At 52.0% G+C, this 23,420-nt stretch overlaps 1 protein-coding gene across 1 annotated transcript; it reads right to left on the minus strand.

Annotated features, from left to right (window-relative positions):
• Positions 1-4,718: 4,718 nt before the first annotated feature.
• Positions 4,719-17,438, minus strand: HPCAL4 (hippocalcin like 4). The gene is made up of 4 exons (XM_030327061.2): positions 17,198-17,438; positions 10,842-11,011; positions 10,361-10,576; positions 4,719-8,817 (listed from the first exon to the last, which is right to left on the minus strand). The coding sequence occupies exons 1-4, from the start codon at positions 17,355-17,357 to the stop codon at positions 8,620-8,622; spliced, it is 744 nt and encodes a 247-aa protein (XP_030182921.1). The 5' UTR covers positions 17,358-17,438; the 3' UTR covers positions 4,719-8,619.
• Positions 17,439-23,420: the final 5,982 nt, after the last annotated feature.

Raw genomic sequence — 23,420 nt, forward strand, 5'->3', positions numbered from 1 at the left:
GAGGGTGGCTAAATTCGCCCTCCTCGCTGCCCTCGCGTTGCTCTTTGCGGGATGTGTACTGGGTGGCAGCGGAGTCCAGGAATGAATGGCGGCGGGGAGGGGGCACTAGGGAGGGTTTGGCCTCTGGGACTCCCAGGGGGAGGGGCCCTAAAGCTGGGCTTGCGGGCTGCTGCGGATTCCGGATTTCGGGGATCGTGTTCTTCACTGGTGCTCAAGGGCACCCAGAAAGGAGAGGCCTCACAACTTTTTTCCCAGGATGGTGATCCCCAAAGAAGAAAATGAAAAGCTAGATTCCCCCCCCCTCCCCCCCCCCCCCGTCCACCCTGCCAAAAGCTAACCCGCCTCTTTCCCCTCTGGTGCCAGGGCCCTGGGGATCCGATTGGCGTCCCCTTCTCCCAGACCCTAGTCTATTCTGAGGAGGGAGAGGGGGTGGTGGTGGATGGACAGCTCCGTCCAGGAGCAGGACTCTGCTCCTAGCCGGGCACACAATAGAGGGCCCAGCTGGGCAGCTATTCTCAACCAAGGCGAAAGGGTCTTTCAAGTCCCTGGTAAGACCAGGTCCCCTCAGCCTGGCGGGGGACTCAGGCACGGGAGACACCTGGGGACTCTGAACCCAGGTCCTCGCTGGCCCCTTGCGGGCCAGCAGAGGGCGCGGGTTCACAGGTTCCACCTGCAGAGCTTGGGGTGGTTAGTCACAGGCTATGGAGTGACTGAAAGGGGGAAGAGTAGAAAAGGAGTTTGGGAACCAAAGACGATTGGACCACCACCCTGGAGTTCCAGGGCACTGTCTTCCCTTGGTGCAGAGCCTAGTGTGCAGCCACTTGTGCCACCTATCCCAAGGCACAGGTCAGGAAGCAGACAAGGGGCATCTCTGTGTGAGCCTAGAAGTCAGCACAGGTGTGTGGGAGCAGGAGGAGAACATACTGGCTTAGCCTGGAGGGTGTCTGGCTGGAAGGGGGCACAAAATAAAAGGATATTCCCAGGTCCTGGGGGGAACCAACCAAACCTTGTGTGGGAGGAAGGGGGAAATAATCAAAGCTTTTAGGATTGGGGTAAGTACTTTGGACTTGCCCTTCTCCAGACTTGATAGATTGTTTCCATTGATGGCCCCAAACTCCAGTCTGACTGCCCTTTGGCAGTGTGGCTTTGACACAGAGACCTAGATGAGCCTTAGCAAGCTGCAGCTGTGTGCCACGTAAAGCTAAATGGGGTTAGAAACTCTAAGCAGAATGAGCCGATCAGCAGATAAAGATGGGGAAAGATGTGCAGAGGGCAGCAGGGACCCCATGAAAGAGAAACCATGCAACCCTGATAGGGAGCTGCCACTGGTCCAGACGGTTTCCCAAGCCCCAAATGAGGCCAGACGATACTGTCCATCTCTCAGTCTCCATGAGATGCTCCACACCCCATCAACAAATGCCCCTCAAAAGTTGGCGGCTATTGATTTTGTCTAGCAACCTTTCCCACCTTCTTCTTCTACAGTTGACACTTGTAAGACATGGGTACGAAGTACATGAGTTCACTTAAATGCAGATTTTTTTCAATAAATATAGAGAGAGTACTGTAAATGTGTTTTCTTTATGATTTTTTAAAGCCATGTTTCTCTAGCTCACTCTACTGTAAGAATACCGTGTGTAACGCATATAACATACGAAATATGTGTTATTTGGCTGTTTATGTTATTGAGGTTTCCAGCCAAGAGTAGGCTATGAGTAGTTAAGTTTTGGAGGAGTCAAAATTTATACGTGTATTGTCGAATGCTTGTTGGTAGAGGGTGGTCAGTGCCTTTAAGCCCCGCATTGTTCAAGGGTCAATTGTACTAATGGGCCCTGCCTCCCTGCCTCCTCGGTCACAGGAGTAAGCATGTGAGCTAGACCTGACCAATTGGAAAACCCTATTTCCCTGGACACAGTGATTGAACAAAGAATGGGCATGCGACCACAGCTGCGCCACTCTCCTGCATTCTTATATAGGGTTGCTGGGAATTTGGCTTTTTCTTCTCTGGGATTATTAATCTGGGACAATGTGAGCTAGGAACCCATCTTTCCCCGTGGCAGGTTAAAGCACATGAGAGGAGCCCATCTGGAGTGGACAGTGAGGTCACAGAGACAGAAAGCAGAAGCAGAGAGGGAGAGAGGCTGCAACGTGGAGCCTCTGGATCCATCAGTGCTGGAATTCCCAGTTACAGGAGCCAACAAGCCTCCCTTTACACCTGGGCTTGTTTGAATTGGCTTTTGTTCCCCCCAAACCAAAAGCCTCAACTAATCCAGTCCTCTTACTCATACTGACATGAGTAGGCCTCTAAGGATTCTGTCTGACTCCGGCTTCAGTTCCTTTAAGAACTTTCCCTAGATCCCTCTTTGGAAGGGTTGGAACTCAATCCTAGATTCTTCTTTCCACCCTTTTTGGCTTCTGGCCATCGTCTCTGTCTTCTTTGTCACACCCTGACCACTGGCTTCATGCAGGGATTCCCTGGCTCTCTGCATTCCTGCACTTTGGCCAGCACTTCCCCTCAGGGTCCAGCTCTTCTGCAGATGAATAAACTGGGAACACACCCCTTTGCACGTAAATCCAGGATCCCTGCACTTGAACTGCTCTCCTGAGCAGCCTTAACCCAGCATGCCTGGTCCTGTTGGCTGCTCTTTAGCGAGACCTGGGGCAAGAAGCCACCTACTCCATGAAGCCCCCCTTCACCCTTCTCCTGACCCCCCGACCCCCCCACACACAGAAAGCACAATAAACAGTAACCTTGACGTTAGAAGACCTGAGTTCACGTTGCAGCCTTACCATTCCCTGAACTTTCATTTCCTTGCCTTTAAAAAAAAAAAAAAAAAAACAAAAGGAAACTTAAACATGTGCTTGGCTCAGCTGACCCGGAATCAAACAGAAAGCTGTTTGGTAACTATGATGGACTGTGTCCACATGAGGGGTCAACTGTTTGAGGCTTGGGAGGGCTTCACTGAGAGAGACATCATTGAGACAGGGAATGGGTGGCCCAGGCAGAGGCAATGGCTTGTGTACAACCACAGAAACATGAGAGAGGCCTTAAGGAAAATGGAGGACAATACGGGATGACTCAATTGCAGGGAGAAGGAGGGGGGTGGGGGAAAAACAGGCTTCAGAGGTCAGCAGGTGGCAGGCAGATCATGCCGGGCCTTGAGGGACTTTTAAGGAGCTTATCACACTGAGGAAAGAGGGGAGATTTTGAAGAATTGACATGGTCCAGACTTGCACTTTAGGGAAAACATTCTGGTTTCTTAGGGACAGCTGGATGGCACAGAGGGTAAGCCTGAAAGCAGGAGGTAGATCAACCTGGGTCAGAGGTGATGAAGGCCAGAGGGGGAAGTTCTTAAGAGATGGGAACCCAGGACTTGTGCACCCCAAGGTAGGCAGGGAATAAAACTCCCCATCCCCCCAGTGAGGCTTCAGCTGGGAATAGCAGCCCCAAGTTCTCAGGCTCCTGAGTCACCTTCTGGGTTCATGGCTGCCCTGAGGCCAGGTCAGCCTCCTTCCTCTGTCCTAATTGCTTCCTGCCAAGGAAGCTGGCCCCCTCCAAGCGTCCTTGAGAAAATCCTTGTTAATGCAATTGAGCGTTTCAGGACAAAGCAGGCACCTCCAGCTGCCACTGCCCCCAACTACTGCAACAACAAACAGTGCCTCTCTGGCCATTACAGGGCAGGGGAAGGAGGACGAGAGGGAAAATTCTAAGAAAAACACGTCAACACTAACTGCATCCCAGGGAGGTCTCAGGGCCTGGGCTGAGCTCCTGTGGATGGTGGAGCAGGTTACACACTACACAACATCCTTGACCAGCAGGGCAGGTGAGACTGAAATCCAGGATTTGTTCCACTTGCCAAGCTGTGTACCATGGCATGACAAGGCTGTATTTGTTCAGAAGAAGGGGTATACTTTTCTCATTAGGCCAAAGGTGCCATCCACTGGCCCAGCTGTATACTTAGGAGGCTGTTTACACTCAGAAGGGGTGGCTTTTCCTAATTTGCTCAAAAGGGCACCATACGGCCTAATTATAATCTTGGCTCTTGGCTTTTCTCTTCACTCCCCACTATCCACTCATTTGGGCTCTGTGCTGCTTTCCATTGGACAGAGGGAGAAACAAAGTCCATTGTTGGCTGCCATTAGCTCCCTTCTGGGGAAACTGCTCTGCTCACAGGCCCACATATCAGTACCTGGTCTGGCTATTGATGAATGGACCAAGGCCTCCCTCTGTAAGCCAAGCTGAGCCAATCAGACCCTTTTGCTTGAAAACTGGAACTAAGAGATGCAGAGTATTGTCAGCTATTGGTGAGTCTTGATACAGTGTTGGGGCTGCAGCCACTTTTGCAGGGAAACCAAGGAAATCTGAAGAGAAACCGAGGAAAAGAACACAGATACAAATATTGCCAAGAGGAAGAGAGCCTGTGAGGCCCAGAGAGGAGAAGGGAGAGACCTTGTGGCCAGTTTCAGTTCTTTTGAGGCCCAGCCATTCTTGATTTTTCATCTTCAGGGTCCCTTGTAATCTGCTCCTCCTTTCTTTGAACTAACTCCGGTGGGTCTCTGTTCCACATAACCAGAGTCGTTGCTAGAATAAGGACCTCAGCCCCAAGGGAGTCATTGAGGTACCCCCAACGATGAGCTCCCCACCCCCCTCCCCGGGGCCTCTTCTCCCCTGTCCCTAACCCCAACCCTCTCTTAGCTTAGGGAAGAATAAGAGACCTCAGCATGGTCACACCTTTTATTCACTGTCAGTGAAAAAACACACCATACAGCACAGGGTTGAATAGTGAGGACAGTCACTGCGGGCACAGTCGGGAGCAGCACATGTGGAGAGGACAGGGAGCCACACTAGAGAATGAGTTGGGATGCCCCCCTCTGCCACCCAGCTCCCCTATTTCCCCAGGTCTCCACATGCCCACAGCCTCCACAAAGCAGGAAGGGCCATACACCTTGGGAGGCCTGGTCCTGCCCCACCTTCTGGCAAAGGTAAAAGAAAACCTTGAAAATTTCAGAAAGAAAATTGCATGTTTTTCTGAGACTTTTCAATGGCAGAATTTGACTTTTTTTTCCCGAAAATGATAAATAAAATACTTAAGAAATATATTCTTGCTTCCACAGTGATCTCTAAAGTCAGAACAAAACCTCACCCAGGGTGGATCTTCAGGAAAATGTGTTGATTTTGTAAATTTTTGTGTAAAAACATTTACAGTGTCAGCTTACTACCCTGTGTAGAAACACCACATTATTCTCTCATTCTTTCTCTTTCCTTTCTCTTCCCTCCCCTCCTTCTCTCTCTCTCTCTCTCTCTCTCTCTCTCTCTCTCTCTGCAGCATGATGAAATTCTACCTCTAGAAATTGTCAGGAAAAGATTCAGTGCCTTAGCTTATGGGCTTCCTTTTTCTTAACTTTTGATTTGAAGGTAAGTTATATAATCCTGATTATAGCTCAAAGGACTGGAGTGGCCATGTGAAGTAGACTTTGTTGATGATTTTTAGAGATAAGAAATAAGGGGCTCATCAATCAGCCCCAAAGGATGAACGAGGACAGAATGCAGTTAGAAGGTAGATTCTGAAACCTTGTAAATCAGACTTGCTGCAAAAAGAGACAAAACTTCAAAAGGAGAGTTTGAATATACTCTATGTATTGTTTTCATTGTCTATATATTTTTGTGTCTCTACAAGTCATACTTCAATCTCCACTAACCTTGAGCTTTATGGCAAGTCCCTCATACTGGCACAGGGATTGGAGGCCTGCCTCTCTTCTCAGGGCAGGGTCAGTGCTCTACCACAGGAACTCCTGAGCATGCAGCCTGTAGGACATCCAGGAGCATGTGGGAGCAAGACGTGGCCTGCCTGGGCTCCTCCTATCAGCAAGATGGTGTTCCCAGTTCCCAGCCTGGTTTTATGTGTTCACATCACTGGGCTGTCTGACAATGTTTGGCCAGACTGGCAAATATCACCCACAGGATACGTTGAGAAGCTTGGAGTGACCAAACATGCTCTCACGGGCAGGACTTACCCACCAACTGGAGAAAGACAAAAACAGTTCTCGTAGGGAGGAATAGGATAGTAAAGACAGTGCAAAGAAAGTGCAGGGTGCTTCCAGGGATCTGAGTCAGGGGCTTCCCAGGACAGCATTGACCTGTTAACAGAGCTGCCTAGAAGCAGACAACAAGATACTTAAAAATGTCAGGAGTTCAACCAAGCTCCTACTTATTTTTGGAAGACCACCACCTCAGAAACTTCTTAGCAGGAAGCATGTACAAGACCAAAACTAACTTAGCCTGCCCTACAGGCAACTTCATATGACTCAGATCCAGACAGAGGAGGAGGGAGAGACTCTGAGGGAAGAAACCCTCTTAGAGCCTTGGGTTCGAGCCTTAGCACTGTGACACTCCCTGACCGTGTGCTCTTGCACAAGGGATTCCCCCCCTTTCTGTGTCTCACTTCCCAAGCCTGGAGAAAGAAAATGAAAATCTCTATTTCCTAGGCTGGAGAATAGAAAGAGATGGAGTAGATGGCAAGCCTTTGAAAGTCACGAAGTTTTGTGATCGTGAGTTAGGTTAGATTCAATATTTGGGGGATGGGAACCCCAGTTTGTAAAAAGCCTTCCACTGGAAGTCTCAGCTAAGCCAGGCTGTTGAATATCTATGCATCTTCAGTGCTGAGTGGTAGCACAAGATACACCTAACGACCAGCTCCTCAGAGCAATGGAACATTCCTTGAGGCATTATTGGATAAAAACTTGCTGGTTACTGCCTGAGGATGTGAATTCCCAGCCTTACCACATGGCTGGTCATAGGCAGAAGACAGAAAGAGTGTGGCAGCTAAGTGGCCTTGCTACCTCCAAGGGCAGCAAGAAGGAAGGTCCAATAGAGTTTGGGACCAAAGGTCAGCATCCTCAAGCAACCTGCAAAGAAGGGAGGACGGGTGAGCACTCAGAAGAAGAGGCAGGCCGCATCTCTTTCCTGGAGATACAATCCCGTACTCCTGACTCGACAATCACTCCCTGCTCCTACCCTGGGCTGACAGCACCTGTATACGAGATTGTTGTCACCAACAGCTTAAGAGGAAATCTGTCACTGCATATCAAAGCTAATTTCTGATCACAAGTACAGGAGAAAATAAAGTGAAAGGCTTGAAGGAGCAAGATTAATTTTCTGGCAGTCAAAGCATGCAGCTGTATAGCTCACGGATCCAAAATCAGAAAGCAGACATTGGAAAGCAAAGCCAGTGCACCTGGAAGATGAGGAATTACCTGGCAGACTGAGGATCTGGGGTTAGAAAAAGCCTTTCAAATGGAGCACATCCCCAGCACTTTTTAGGCATTTTGGTCCATAAGTGTAGTCTGGCAACCTGAACAGTGGCCAGGTGGTCCTCTTCTTCTAGGTCCTCCTGTTTCTGTGGCAGTGAAAGAAAAAGCCCCTCTTTGAAACTAGACCAATCCAGAAAGGAACTACCAACATGTGGAAGATACACTCGTCTCACTCTCAGCAAACCTGTCTTTTCTGTTTCTGAAGTCGGCATCCAACCAGAGCAAGCGCATAATAGAGAGTTGCGCACTGAATTGAAAATGGTCATTAAAAAGGAAGCAGCAGAAGCTGCTGACAGTGACACTTCAGGACTTGATCTGATAAGAAAAAGTGTTATTTGGTAAGTTTGCTGGTATTTTCCCTCTTTTTTCTCAGCTCTCCCTTCCCCCCCCCCCGCAAAATTAGCATTTTCTATATTCATTTAATCATTTTACAAGAAACCAAGTAATATAAAGTATGTTTTAATATCCTAAACTAATAAAATGACTTTAGCTCTTTCAAAGGGTTCTAAAAAAATAAGTATTACATAAATATCAGTGTTTTTTAAAACTTCCATTCACATGGTTCCTAGACTTCCAAACACTTTTCGTTTCATCTCTCTGCAGCTCTGGGTGGAGCTGAGCTGAAAGATTTCATAGTTCCTTTCGAACTAACTAGCCTTTCCATGCCCTCTGCTCAGCTGTGTGTGACGTTTCCATCTGAGACTCTGACCACTGCCTCACCCTCCTTTATGAGCTTCCAGAGGGCATGGAATGTGTTCTGTAAAATACCATAACCTTAGCACCTAGAGGTGCCTGGCATTGAACAGGTGCTCAATAAACGTTAGGTGAAGAAAGGATTGAATGAACGCTCCAAAGGCTGGGGCTGGAGGGGCCAGGTAGAGTCAAGGGGGCAGGGCAGAGACCACCTTTAAGGAATTTACATCCTCAGCAAAGGACAGGTCCACTTTGGCCCTTTAATTGGGATCTGTGGGACCACATCCTGTAAAGCATAATCCCAGGAAGAATAGACTTTCAAAGCAGACCCACAGCCCCCCCGTCCTCAACCCTGTCTCTTGGGGCAAAAGCTAACTCTCTATGCCCATGTTCAGGGCCATGACTGGGGGGTGGGGCTAGACCACAGAATACCTGAGGATCTGTCTGTTTTCCAGGGTGAGGTGGTCCCTCAAGGATCTTGACTGAGGGGAGCAAGGGCTTGGGCAGAGGGGTGGGTGAGCCAGAGAGTGAGGCTAGAGTACCCCTCCCCCTGAGAGGTCATCGGGTTGGGAGGTGGCCACGCCCCTCCTGGCCAGGGGCCCTGCCCCTCACCACCCTCTACTTCTGCATGTCGCACTGAAGCAGTAGCACAATGGATGGGTCACTCTTGGCCGCCTCCTTGAACTCCTCCAGTGTAATCTGGTCGTCCTTATCCTGGTCCATCTTCTTGAAGATCTTGTCCACACGCTGCTGGGGCGTGAGCCCATCCTGATTCATACGCATCATGATCACAGTGCCCACCATCTTGTAGATAGCCTGGCAGGGGTGGAGGGGAAAGAGGGGAACTGTGAACACCCACAGTGAACAGAGACAATGGCGGTGGGGGGGGGGGGCGGGGCGGTGAATGAATAGGGGTGGGCAGAGAGAACACTGGGAGATGGCAAGGATACTGGAAGGTGATGTATGGTCACTAAGACTGAATATTTAATGGTTATCTCATAACCAAAGATGTCTAAAACCCAAGTCTTCTCCTCCAACTTGCTCTCCCCCCAGCATTCCCTTTCTCATTAAAGAGCAAATTCAGGGGCGCCTGGGTGGCGCAGTCGGTTAAGCGTCCGACTTCAGCCAGGTCACGATCTCGCGGTCTGTGAGTTCGAGCCCCGCGTCAGGCTCTGGGCTGATGGCTCAGAGCCTGGAGCCTGTTTCCGATTCTGTGTCTTCCTCTCTCTCTGCCCCTCCCCCGTTCATGCTCTGTCTCTCTCTGTCCCAAAAGTAAATAAACGTTGGAAAAAAAAAAAAAGAGCAAATTCATTCTTTTAGTTGTTCAGACCAAAAACCTTGACTTTCTTGACTCTCCCTCAAGTCCAATCCTTCAGCAAAACTCGTCAGCCCAGATTTTGCATTAGGTCCCATATCCAACCACTTGCACTGCTCCTGACTGGTCTGCAGTGGAAACCTCCTAACTGGTCTCCCTGCTTCTGCTGCCTTCCCAGGCCCTTCGTCTATTCTCCACACGGAGAACAGAGAGCTCTAAATGGTTTCCCTCTTGCTCAGAATAAAGTTAAGTCTCTACCCCAGACTGTGAGACCGGGATCCTGGCTGCCTACCTGACCACTTCCACTCTCCCCTCTCTCACTTCTCTCGTACCACCCTGCTCTCCTGGCTACTCCTTGAACGCTGCAAACACAGTCTCACCTCAGAGTCTTTGCATTTACTGTTCCCTCTGCACAGAATTCTCTCCCCCACCCCCAGATTAATCTACATGATTAACTCCCTCACCTTATTCAGGTTGCTTCTCACATTTCACCCTATACACACCTCCTCCATCGCGTTAGCTCCCCTTACTTTGTTTTTCTTATGTCCTAACATTTATTGCTTCACATGCACAGGGTTTTTTTCTTGTTGTTTCAAAATATTCTCACTGTAGAAGGAATGTCCTCCCCCCGCAAAAAGCAGTAACTTTGAACAGTGCCTGGCACATGGTAGCACTCAATACATACTTGTTGAAAAAATAATGAGTTAGAAACATAGGCTCTGAAGTCAGATTTCCTAGATTTGAATCATGAACCACTATTTGCTATGTTTCCACATCTGTAAAATGGGGTTTCTGCCAGTACCTACTCCATAGGGTTATTGGGTAAAGCACTTAGCATAAGGCCAGTCCTTACACTGCACGCCCAACCAATGCTAGTTAGCCACTGGGTCCTGGGAGGCGGGATGCGGGGGCAGGTGGGGTGCAGCGGGGATGTTCCTGAGGCCCGACAGTAAGGTGACTGGAGATGGCTGGAGAGGACATGCCCCGAAGCCAGGAGCGCGTCACCCCAGCACACCCTGGCCTCCCGGATCTGCCCCAGCGCACCTCGATGATCTCCAGCATCTCCAGGCGCGTGATGCGCCCGTCGCCGTCCAGGTCGTACATCTCAAAGGCCCAGTTGAGTTTCTGCTCAAAGCTGCCGCGGGAGGTGACGGAAAGGGCACAGATGAACTCCCGGAAATCGATGGTGCCGTCGCCGTTCTTGTCAAAGGTGCGGAATGCGTGCTGCGCAAACTTGGAGGCGTCGCCGTAGGGAAAGAACTGAGGCGCGGACGCGGGTAGTGGTGAAGCCGCAGTCTAGACGTCTCTGCCCGCCCGCGGCTGTCCGGCCCGCCCCCTGGGGTTGCCTAGCCCCGCCCCGGCCATCCGGCCCGCCCCCTGGGGTTGATTGGCCCCGCCCCTGGCCGTCAGCCCGCCTCCTAGGGTTGCCTAGCCCTGCCCCCGGCCATCCGGCCCGCCCCCTGGGGTTGATTGGCCCCGTCCCTGGCCATCAGCCCACCTCCTGGGATGGCCTGGCCCCGCCCACCTTGATGTAGAGCTGCTGGAATTCCTCCAGGTTGAGGATGCCGCTGGGGCAGTCCTTCAGGAAGCCTTTGTACCACTGCTTCAGCTCCTGCTCGCTGAATTCGGTGTTCTGAACCAGGTCCTCCAGCACCTCTGGGGCCAGTTTGCTGTTGGTCTTCCCCATGGCAGGGCCTAGAGGACAGGGGCTCCCTCAGTTTGGTTCAGGGCAAGGCCGCCTCACCAGCGGTCCCCAGGTCCCCATAGGACAGGTTCTCTTTCTCCACAACAACCCCTCCCATAACAAGTCCCACATTCTCACAGCCAGGATTCCTCCTTCCACAGCAGGATGGGTCTCCTGCTCTCACCTCCACCCTCCACAGCCTCCCCCACTTCCTACAGCTAGGCTCTATCCTTCACACACTTTCCCACAGGACGCCCTGCCTCCCCCACCCCCTTCCCCTCATCATTCATTTCTCTCCCATAGCGGCCCCTCCCCCCTCCTGGCAGCAGGTTTTCCCTCCTGGCACCCAGGATCACCACCCCCAGGTCTCGGCTCCTGGCCTTCTGGCTGACTGGCGCTGATGCCACAGCCTGCATCCTCCCCTCTCCCGTTTACACCTGGCATAGCCCCCCACACCCCTAGAGTCTTAATCCCTTCTCCTTGCTATTTAGAGCTTTCCACGCTTGGCCCCTACCCGCCTCTGCAGGCTTTTTTCTGCTCAAGGACCTGAGGAAGGTTCCTCATACGTCCCGCCCCCGGCACCATCTCCCAAGTTCTTCCTCAAGGCTTTCTGGGCCACCCCAGCAGGAAGCTTGTCCCTCCCCTCCTCTGTACAAATAAAAGTCCTAGCTGATAGCATTGATGACCCTGACTAATCCTGTTTTTCATTAGTCACTCATTCCCTGAGCATTTATTGAGGCTGGCTGTGCTAGGTCCCATGCCAGTGATGGGGATAAAGTAGATACGGGCCAACCCTCAATAGCTCATAATTGGGCCAAAGAGGTAGCTGGCTGATTGTCAAGGGCCTTCAATCCATGCCAAGGAGTTTGGCCTTTACCCACAGGGGTTTTAAAGCAAGGGCTGAGAAGATAGCATTCAGTCCATCAACACAGAATGCTTACAAATGGCAGGTCCTGAACTAGGCGCTGGGATGAGAAAGTAGGAATGTGTTTTAGAATTTTTCCTTTGGCTACAGCGTGCAAGATGACCTGGGTGGGGGAAGGTACAGAGAAGAGAGGGGCCTGCTGCATGGTTCAGGTGAGAGATGGTGACACTGAGCAGAGGCCGTGGAGTGACATGGATGGACCGAGCCATGTTAGGAGGAGGCGCTGGCAGGACTCGGGTGACTGAATGTGGGGATGAGAGCAACACAGAAGTTGAGGCAGAGGCTCAGATTTGGGGCTGAATGAGTGGAGGTGGTGTTGCTGAGAAGCGGGTTTGGGGAGGATGAAGAGTCATTCCCCCACTGGAACAGGAGCCCCTCATGTAGCCTGTGACAGAGGAGTTTCTGCAGAGGGAGGTACAGGCCCTCCCCAGGATGTATCAGGAGTGAGGCCTTGCCAGGCCCTGAAGGCCAGGTAGACATTCTTGGCTGACCTCCATGGGAGGAATATCCCTCCAGGAACTGTTTCCAGGACCTGGCCCTGGAGGTGAGTTTGACCTGCCTGGAGTCTCTTTGGGAAGGCACCAGACTCTGACCCCAGGGTAGCCTGTCTTGAAGATACTCTGGAAGAGGAAGTTGTCAGGCTAGCAGAAGAAATTCCTCTTCCATAGCCCACTGCATGCCAGTGTGGCTTCTAATCCTTACTGCTAGGGGTGCCCTGAACAACCAGATCTGAGATTGGTCTGTTCCATGTCCCCTCCCTTGCTATGTGGCTTCAAGTTAGTTACAAGATATCTCTGGGCCACACATGCCTCCAGTGTGCCATGAGGAAGATCAAGCAGGAGTGGGGGAGCGACATCCTCCCCCGCCTACCACCCCCAGAGGATGAAGAATCCTCTATGCTCCCAGGAGAAGCCAGGGAGGGGGAGGCATGCCATCCTCAGGAACCCCGAACGTGGGGTCCAAAACAGCTGCGCTGGGCACAAGGATGCCTCTGGAACACCTATGGGCAGAAGAAGGAGGCAACATCCCCTGCTGACCCCTCCCCAAGTCCAAAGCACACTGCAGGCTCAGGGTGTAGCCAAGCGAGCTAGAGAACCCAGAGGGAGAGGTGTCCAATAGGGGAGGTGGAGCCTTTCCCGCGTTCTTCTGGGGGATGTGCCTGAGTGTCTGTGTGAGGGGCTGGGTGTGGGCGGGAGCATGTCAGTGAATGAGACCGCAAATCTGTCAGAGCACACATGTCTGCGTGTGTGCGTCATGATGTCTGTGTGGTTCTGGCCTTCCGTCCCTTGACTCCTTCCTGCCTTGTGCTCCCTTCCCACAATTCTCTATCTCTTGGGGTCACACCTGTTCCCAGCCCCAATTTGGTCCCAGGATTATGCCTCTTCCTTCATTTCTCTTCATTTCCTCTGTTGTTCTTGGATTACCAGTCAAAGCTGGCAGTCCCTTTAAGATATCGCCTTATTTGGGGGCGCCTGGGTGGTGCAGTCAGTTAAGCATCAGACTCTTGATCTCGGCTCAGGTCATGATCTCACAGTTTGTGAGTTCAAGCCCCGCTTCAGGCTCTGTGCTGAGGGTGCAAAGCCTGCTTGGGATTCTGTCTCTCCTTCTCTCTGCCCCTCCTCTGCTTGTACTAGCTCTCTCTCTCTCTCTCTCTCTCTCTCTCTCTCTCTGTATCTCTCTCTCAAAATAAATAAATAAACCTGAAAAAAAAAGATATCCCCTTATTTTAATGAAAACTGGAACCCAGAGAAAGGAGACAACTGGCTCAGAGTTACACATCAGGTCAGTGGAAGGGTCCAGATGAACACCCAGGCTGAATCCATGCCACCTGCCTGGACTACTCTCTCCAATTTATGACTACTCTTGTCCAGTACAGACCTTCCCCACTCCTGCCTGCCTTCTGGGAAAACTTTAGCTCTGATCTCCCTCTTGGCCTCAGTGGGTCCATCTTACTGTGCTCCAGCCCACTGTATCTGACATCCAGGAAATATCCACCCCTCGGGGTAGCCCAACAGCAACTCTGACTCCCCTCATCTACAACCAGACACCCTCAACCTGTGGCCACCTTCTCTCTCCATCGGCCCTTCCTTCCTTTCCTCCTCCATCCCAGAGTGGAAGTGCAATGTTAATTACCTTTACTTTCCCCTCTTCCTTTTCCCTAGGTCCAACTTGCAACCAAGCCCTGCTGTTCTTTCTTTTTTTTTTTTTATTTTTTTATTTTTTTTTTAAATTTTTTTTTCAACGTTTATTTATTTTTGGGACAGAGAGAGACAGAGCATGAACGGGGGAGGGGCAGAGAGAGAGGGAGACACAGAACCAGAAACAGGCTCCAGGCTCTGAGCCATCAGCCCAGAGCCCGACGCGGGGCTCGAACTCACGGACCGCGAGATCGTGACCTGGCTGAAGTCGGACGCTTAACCGACTGCGCCCCCCAGGCGCCCCCCCTGCTGTTCTTTCTTTTGATGCTCTCCTGGAAACTTCACCATGTCCTCTCTCCCCCCACCCCCCATCGTCAAGGCCAGGGGCACAGCTAAAGGGGCTGAGATCCAGCTGGAGCACTGCATGCGAAGCCATGCCCATGGGCTCAGCTGCCTCAGAGGAAGTGTCTTTCTTCTGATTTCTCCGTTCTGAGGCAGCTTCATCTCTGGTTTTGCCCATAAGTATACGATACAGGCTAGAGGTGGATATGCCCATGGGCCCCCTTGTACTCTAGAATCTTCTAGAATCTGGCATCAAGGTGCCCACCTGTCTAGCCTTACTTCCCACTGCTCCCCTCATAACTACATGCTTTTCAGTTAGTTTTCACACAGCCAGGACCTATTTCCCTATTGCATAGTGGCTTTCCCCTCCCCTAATATCCTTTCTTCCCCTCTGGGCTGACGCAGCTATCCTCAGCACTCAGGCCTGGCTGAAGCCTACTTCCCAGCCTGGACAGTGGACAGTCAGCAGCATGCACCCAGCCTTTGAGGGCTGTGGAACTGAGCCCCACAAGTGTGTGGACTCCAGAACTCTCTGACCCTCACCTTGTGCTCTAGAATTCCAGAATGGAACCTGATTTGGGAGAGATCTTCGTATTAAGCCCTGGCCCAAGCCAAAAAATATTCTTTTAAGTTTTTTGCTCAATGGCAAAGTGTTTATCCCCCTCCGCCATACAACCAAGTCCACTTTGGGGCAGATCGGAGAGTGAGAAAAGCACTTTTCCCATCATTCCGAGTTCTGCCCTCTGGTAGCTGCCTCACACCAGTCCCGCTCTGCCCTCTGTGGCTGTGCAGAACCGCCGGCAGAGACCCAAAGGCCATGTCTGGCACAGAGTAGTTCAATGAATGCCCCTTGGTGGATTACACAAGAGGGGCAGAAACCTCGTCTTCCTCCTTGGAATGGTGTCAGTCTCTTTTGTTTATCTGTGTTCTCCTGCCATGGCACCCACTTCAGAGACAGTGGAACCCAGACCCGGGGAAAGGAAGGGTTCACTGAAGGCCAACTACAGCCCACCAGTAGCAAGGCAAAGGCCCTGGGGGCATGTTCTGTTGGGACTGTGGCCCCGCTGAACATCTGCAGGCTCCCCTGCCTACCTCTTGAGGGTTGCCCTCCAGCTGTGAAGGAGCTGGCACTGCCCCATACACAAAGCTGCTGCCCCTCTGTGCTCACAGGCTTCTTCCAGAGGGCAGAGCTCCAGGTTGTGGGCTTCAAATGGGGAAGTGGCAGTGAGGGTAGGAGGGATTGAGGGAGGCAATAATCCCACACCCTCACCCAGCTTCAAAGGAGCTGGTGCTGAGACGGTTGCCATGGTGACAACAGCTCCCTGGTCAGGAGATTTTTCTCCTTCCTCTCCTCCCTTTGCTCCTCTCCAAGCAGCTGCCATAGCGGCACGTCTTCTCCCTCTCCTCCTTAACGAGGGTCAGGGCATTACAAACAAAACGTGGGCCCTAGTGACCACCTCCACTTTGGAACTGTCCATGCCACGTGGGCTGGTGGTCTGGGAGGGGACTCCGGACAGCTGAGACCGGGCCTTGGCTTGGAGAGTGTGTGGGAGGGGGAGGCCTGGGTTAGAAGCAATGCCCCCTTGGTGAGGACTAATGCCCCCCCCAGGCCTCCTCTCTGAAATGCCTAATGGCTTAGGGCAAGAGTGAAATGGTCCCATCTGCCCATAATTAGCCACAGAACCAGAACGTGTCAGGGTTGGAAGGCCGTTCAAGACCATCTCATCAAGTCCACCCTCTGTCCGGCCCCCTTCCCCATTTCACGAAGGGTCAGAAAGGGAAGTAACTTGGTCAAAGGCAAACAGCAGGTGGGGCAAAGGGAAGATTTAACCCAGCTCTTCTGCCCTCCAGATTCAGGCCACCTTAGGGAAAGGAGTGACACAGTCCACATGGAGCTTTGGCAGATCCTTGTGGGGCAGCAGGAAGATAGGAGAGAGAGAGCGACTGAGTGCAAGAAGGCCAGAAAGGATTCAAATTAGAGATGTTTGAGAGGCAGGACTCAGCACCTGTGAAGGGTGAGGGGAAAGGAGAAGGCTGGGACCTTGACAGCAGTGACAGTCAGGTATGGGTAGCCTGCTGGGGGTGGTGCCCCTGGCTCATCCTCCAGCCAGGATGAAAGAGGCCAAACATGGGACCACTGCCTAGCCCCGGGACTATGGGAGGTGGCAGTGCTGTTGAGGAAGTGTGAGGAGAAGAACTGGGGGGGGGGGGGGGAGGTGTTCTTCCCTCCCCCAGGTATGCTGTGAGCTCTATCACCTTGAGGGGTGGGAGATGGGGACAGTCTGAGGGGACAACGTGAGGTGGGAGTAGGCTCTCCATGGAGGTGGGGGCTGTCTTTGGGGACAGGGACCTTGTGATGTGAAGTGCAGAGCTAGCTGCTGGTGGGGCCGGGTGGCATGGGTGGGGGCTATCTGTGGAGGTGGGAGGTTGCCACGGTGCTGGGCAACTAACTACCCATAGGCAAAGGGGAAGGGTGATTACTGCCTCCTGGAGCACCAGCAACACCACACCCCCAGCGTGGGTGGGTGTGGGTGTGGGTGTGCGGTGTGTGTCTTGGGGGCCAGAGCAGTGGGTGTTCTTACCTGAGCTGGGAGTAAGAAGGCGACTCTGCCTCCTTCCCTGAGACCCATGGGGCCTGGATTAGGGTGGGAGTCCCTGCCCGGGGGCAGATGCTGCCGCCTATGGAGGAACCAGGGGTCAAGGAGATGAATGAGGGGAACAGGAGAGGAGAATGGGAATGGAAAGTGGAGGGGGAGGGGACAAGGGCCTCTGCCCGGCCCCGCCCGCGTTACCTGAGGCCGCTCGCCGGGTCGCTGGATGGCTCTGAGCCTCGGCGGGCCGCGGGGAACGAGACTGGCTCGCGGGCTGGAGGCCAGGCTCTCCGAGGTCCGCACCGGAGCCGCCTCCCAGCTCTTGTATCACTATGTCTCTCGGAGGCGACACGATTTGCATAAGCCCCGCCTCATCCCGGGCAGATCGGGCGTTGATTGGCTCTGCTGGGGCGGAGTGGCAGGCGGGGTTTCAGGTGGGGACTGGATGGCCAGTGAGGCCCGGCTGCCGGAGCGCGCCCCGCCCGCCCGCGCTGACCTTCTCGTAGTCGCGAGGAAGGGGGAAGGGCTGTGCCCCCGACTGTACCCCGCCCTAGGGTTCAGACTCCGGGCCTCAGTCTGCGGCCAAAGGTGATGATTGAAGTGGATTCGCGCAAACAACCGCACGGTTGCTGTGGAAACGGGAGAGCCACAGCCGAGTCTCTAAGCCTTCCCTTCCAGGGCCCCAGCCGGGGGTGGGGATGGAAGAGGGGATGAGTCACAAGATGCGACCCCCTCCAAGTCCCACCCGAAATTGGAGGAGGGCGACGGGGAGCTGCAGAGAAGCTGACTGGTGGAGGGAAGAGCTGGGGTGGTCGCCCGCCCACGCCTTCGCTTCGCCCCCTCAACACACGCCCTGCGCTACCGGCGGGGAACTGAGAGGAGGGTGGGCGGGCGCGGAGAACGCAGCGCCGGTGGCGAAGCGCCCAACCTCTATCTGGACCCACGCTAGTCCTGGGCTCCCTACAGCCCCTAATTCCGATCCTCTCCAGACAGGCCTTCCTTATTGCTCACGGACCCCCAAGAGGCCTCTCGGGATCTCCCCCAGAAGGTCCCCCTGCCTACCCCATGCACCTTCCAGTCTCCACCCTCCCATCTTCCCGTCCCGCAGACGGAGCCGATCCCCAGCCGCCGCCAGTCTCCCAGTCTCCGGCCTCGGATGTTGACACAAACCCGAGGTGGTTTACACTGAGTGAGTCTGGAAGGTTTCAGGGCCCCGGGAACACCTCTTCCCCGCACTTAGGGGTCTCCCCAAAGCCCGGACGGGCTGCCCTGGCTGCCCTGGCAGCTGAGAGCTCCCCACCCAAGGAGGTGGGAAGGAACCTTTTTATTCCAAACTGGGAGGGGGCTGGCCGGGAGGGGAGCAGGTATCTCTCCCGCTGGGCCACGTGCGGAGGAGGGACTTCTAGGCATCTGTCAGAAGTGGGGCGGGGCGTCTGGAGATTGGCCGAATGGGAGCGGGGATGCTGAAGAGCAGCGGGGGAGGGGGGGAAGAGGTGAGGCTTCCGCCGAAAGAGCAAAAGTTGAGGTGCGCCGGCTATAGGAGATGAGGACAGGCCAGCCAAGAATGGAAGCGAGGCTTCAACGACTGGTCCCCAAAATTCCCGGGCCAAGCTCTCGGCGGAAGGAACCCGTGGACGTCTCTTTGTGGGAACCCGACCCATTCCTGTGGAACCCCCGTTTTGCTGTCCCTTTCTTACGGCTGCGGACTGTCTTCTCTCTGGGGCCCTAACAGGATGACAGCACTACCTGGGCCTCCAGTTAGCTGGCACATCCCTGGCCCCTTGATTGATGATTCACAGGGACAGGTGTTTGAAAGTCCTGACACTATCACTTCCTGAGCACCTTCACCTGCCCTGGGGACACGGAGACAGGCAAGAACTCATCCCTGCTCACAGATAACCATAATCCAAAGCATGAGAAAGTGGGAAGCAGCAGCATGGGTTGCTGGAAGTGGTATCTGAAACTCTAAAATGGGGCCCTACCTTTGCCAATGATGCTACGTATTACCAAAGTCAAGACCATTCTCTCTCTGGGCTTCCCAGTCTACAGGGAAGTTGTGAGAGCTGGTGCCAGAGGCCCAGGGGAGCAGGGGAAGAATTTCAAGTAGAAGAGTGAAGACAGACTGTTTGCAACCCTGGACAGAATTGTGTGGGCATGACTCTGTTTCACTACACTTGTGAGCTCCTTAACAACAACTAACATATACTGATGAGAGCTTACTTTGTGCTAGGCATTGGCACTATGTAAATATGATGTACATTTTGTATCCTAACACTTTATATGTATTACCTAATTTGTTCCTCACAAGAACTCTATGAGGCAGGTACTATTATGACTCCACGTAACAGATGAGGAAATTGAGGCTCAGAGCCCTTAAGTGACTAGGCCAAGCTCACAAAGCTAGTAAAGCTGCAGGGCTGGGATTTGAACCCAAGCAGGCTGGCTCCAGAATACACTCTTAGACAGAAAATATACTGCCTCTCTTTAAGATCTTTCAAGTCCTTAATGGCAGGGACCTTGGATTGGAATATTCTTTATCTGATCCTCCAAGGCATGAGAAAGGCAAACAAAGCCCAGCCTCCTGGGAGCAGCTTCTGGAACTCTGAAGTGGTCGAGACATAGGGTTCCAAGCTCTCCTGGACTGCAAGAGGGCCAGAATGTGGCTGCACCTGACTCCCCCATCCCCCACCCTGGAATCAGCATGGGATCCAGGAATCCCAGGTAAGCGGAGAAAGGAAGGCAAAGGCAGTCGGTGAAACAGGATATACTGGTCCTTCTCTGGCTGTTTAAACCAGGCAGGACCACTCATGCAGCCTCGCCCATGAATCATCCCGGGCCCTGTGACTGTTCCTGACCTGCCGGTCATAACCCATCTTCCCCTGCTTATAACACTTGAGATCCTGATCTTGATCCTGTCTCTGCCTTTAGGTTTGGTGTTTAAAACAATAATGGTGGCTGTTACCGAGTTGCTTCCCTATGTATTAAATTCCCTGCCAAGTCCTTTATCTGCATCATCTCACATAATCCCACGGATGACCCCTGCCATTAAAGATATCTAACAATCCATTCAAACATGAGCATCACCAATCAAAGTGGATGCTGACCTTAGTGCTAGACCAAAGACTTAGTAGGTCTTCGTTCTGCCAAGAGTTAACACTTTAGTTATTGGATCAAGGGGAATAGTCGGGAGAGAAGCTTAGGGATGGGTGGGGTGGGGGGGGGTGTGTGGCGCCCAAGGCCTACGATTACCTATTTACCAATCAATTTGGAAGTATTTTGGTGTTTTAACAACCAGTTCAGCTGTACCAGGCATGGGGACTGAATTTCAGCCCTAGCATACTTTATTTCATGGCAGTGGATGGAGGCTCAGAGAGCTTAGACAATTTGCCCATTGTAACACAGCTCATTAGTGACAGAGAGGACTCCAATCTAGGTCTGACTCCAGGACCCACACTCTTAGTACTGACTGACCTGTGTTCCTAGGAAGAGAGAGCTGGGGTTTCCACTTTCTGCAGCTAAAGGCTGAGCCAGGGGAATGTGGTTTAACTTCTGGGACTTTGTTGTGGCCTTACTATTCTCAGGCTTGGAGCCTTGGCAACACCTGTTCCATGTTGTTGAAAAGAGCAGGCCGTGCCCCTGCAGAGTGAGGAGGGCAGGCTGTATGGGACAGCGTGCATGTGTGGGAGACCCCAAGAGCGGACACAGAGGGAAACCTCAGTAAGGTTTTGATGAGGACAGAGGTCTGCAGGCAGCGGACACTTCAATTTGCTTCACCAGAGTGCTAGCATTCCTCACATCGGGTACCGGTACCGACAACAAGGATGCCTTTATGATGGATAACACCTTCCTCACTCCCTGGGTTTCCTCAGACTTGGCTCCTGCAGTCTGGTGACAGCTAGAATTCCCCTGGGTCTTAGATATTTCAGTCTTTTTTGTGGCTGGGAGAGAGTGAGATCACCAGCTTTGGGCTCCTTCCTCTCCCTTATTGGCTAAGCGGGACATTTTTTTTTTTCTTTTCCAAAATAGAAATCTATTATCTTTTTTCTTTTCCTGTTAATACATGATGGCTAAACAAATGGTACAGAGAGAGTGGAAATTCCTGCCCCCCCCCGATTCCTCCCTTGAGCATTTCCATGCAGGGGACCTTGCGTTTTTGTCTGCCCTTCATTCCCCTTCTTCTGGAGAAGCCCTATAGCATAGTGGGTTAGATGTGCAGACTCTGGAGCCAGGCTTTCCAGGTTTTCATCCCAGCTCTATCACTCACCTGCTGTGTGACCACAGTCAAATTACTTAGCCTCTCTGTGTGTCAGTTTCCTTATCTGTAAAAAAGGGATAATAATAACAGTACCTATGTCAAAGGGTTACTCAGTATTAAAATGAGTTAGTATATGCAAAGTGCTTAGAACAGATTTTGCTTTGGGGAATTACACAGCCCATATTGTGTACAGTCTTGGTGGAATTATCAATCCGGGTGCCCTGCCTTCCTGTGGACAGGGTTGGGCATGAGACCCCAGTAGGGTTAAATGGATACCCCCACCCCCCACCCCGTCCAAGCGAATCTGAATCTTGAGTAAAGTGACTCAAGGACACTAGATGGTTATCGTTGGTTTATGCCAGGGCAGTGCTCTGATGACTGTCCACTCATTCCTGCTATCTGAATCCTCGGGAGTGATTCTAGCACACATCCACGTACAAGACCTACTTCAGCTTTTCCTTTGGTTCTATGAACCACCTACATCCCTCCCCAAAATTCCTTTTCTTTTCTTTTCTTTTCTTTTCTTTTCTTTTCTTTTCTTTTCTTTTCTTTTCTTTTCTTTTCTTTTTCTTCTTTCTTTCTTTCTTTCTTTCTTTCTTTCTTTCTTTCTTTATCTAAAGGAGATTTCTACTTGCCTGCAGAAAACATATGAGCTTGGCATATTTCTCTCTGTTACGACTCTTGCTTGCAAGTGACACAGAACCAAACTCACAATGGATTAAGCAAAAAGAAACTGTAGTAAGAGAAAACCCAGGAGGAGATTGGACTTTAGGGATGGCTTGATTCAGGGGTTTATACAGTGTGATTAATATCCGACCCCTTTCCAGGGCTTGGCTTTGCTCTCCCATGTTGACTTCATTCTTGAGATCCACATAAAGGCAAGATATCTGCCAACATCTCTGGGCCAACACACTCTCAGGTTGGAGTGCCACAGAAAAGAAGAGAGCTTCTCTTCCCCCAGTGCAGGTAGCCAGCATTCTGGGATGGTTTTCACTGGCCTGGTTTGGGATCCATGCTAAGCTCAGAACAGTCACTGAAAACAGGGGATACAGTGCACTGATTGGCCAAGGCTGAGTCACTTGCTTACCCCTAGATAAGGTCAACTCCTCCCAAAGAGTGTGTACCCAGAGTAGGGAAAGATGGGTGTTCTTACCAAGGACAGCAGAAATTGCCAAATTATAAAAACACATCCAAGCTCTACTATCAGGGTACTGACAGGAAACAGATGGTGGCACTCAAAGAGATGACTGAAGATAGGTCAGTGAGGGAACTATTTGCACAGATATGGGCAGGGTTGAGAGAAATCAACAAGGTATTATCCAACACTGGGGCTAGCACCCTTGGAGAGGCATTACCACCTCCAGACCCCAAGGGGCAAGGAGAGGGAGCAGAGCTGTTGTTGTAGAAGAGAGTCTTCAAGGGAAGCTATGGTCTTTGGTAAGGAAACACAGCACTGCCAGCACATAGCCTGATAGGGAGAGACTGAGGGTGGGTAGAATAAGCACCTTGACCTCCTTCGTTTTTGTTTTTTTTTTTTTAATGTTTATTTTTGAGAGAGAGAGAGAGAGAGAGAGAGGAGAGACAGAGTGCCAGCAGGAGAGGGACGGAGAGAGGGAGACACAGAATCCGAAGCAGGCTCCAGGCTCTGAGCTGTCAGCACAGAGCCCGACGCGGGGCTTGAACTCACGAACCGCGAGATCATGACCTGAGCCGAAGTTGGTCGCCCAACTAACTGAGCCACCCAGGCGCCCCAACCTTGATCTCCTTCTATTCCCACATCCCAGAAGTCTCCTACTTATGTCTCCTGTTGGCCAAACCCAACTGGAAGCCAGAGGGCAAAAAAGCCCCACTGATGCAGTCCCCACAGCAGCCTCCTGGAGCGGCACACAGAGGGCAGAGAGTGGAGGCAAGCAGAAAACAAACCTAACAGGAATAGGTGATGCCTATACCTATATCTCTCTGTATACACACATTATGTATTTGTATGTAAAGTATCTATATATCTATCCGAGTGCTTAGGCTTTCAAGTTAGACAGCTCTTGGACAAGTCACTTCACCCCTCTGCAGTTCAGTTTCCTAGTCTGTAAGCGGGAATAATAAAAAGAACTACTTGTTGTGTGAGGGCCCAGTGAAGATAGAGTCTTTACTGAAGTGCCTGTCATTCACATA

This window comes from Lynx canadensis, chromosome C1 (genome assembly GCF_007474595.2).
Source record: "Lynx canadensis isolate LIC74 chromosome C1, mLynCan4.pri.v2, whole genome shotgun sequence".
In the NCBI taxonomy this organism is placed as follows: domain Eukaryota; kingdom Metazoa; phylum Chordata; class Mammalia; order Carnivora; family Felidae; genus Lynx; species Lynx canadensis.

Excerpts from the sequence above, each read along its gene's own strand:
- HPCAL4 (XM_030327061.2), bottom strand. The coding sequence starts at position 17,357 with ATGCAAATCGTGTCGCCTCCGAGAGACATAGTGATACAAGAGCTGGGA. Across the intron at positions 10,577-10,841 it reads TCCAGCAGCTCTACATCAAG|TTCTTTCCCTACGGCGACGC; the intron begins GTGGGCGGGGCC and ends TCCGCGCCTCAG. Across the intron at positions 8,818-10,360 it reads AGATGCTGGAGATCATCGAG|GCTATCTACAAGATGGTGGG; the intron begins GTGCGCTGGGGC and ends CACCCCTGCCAG.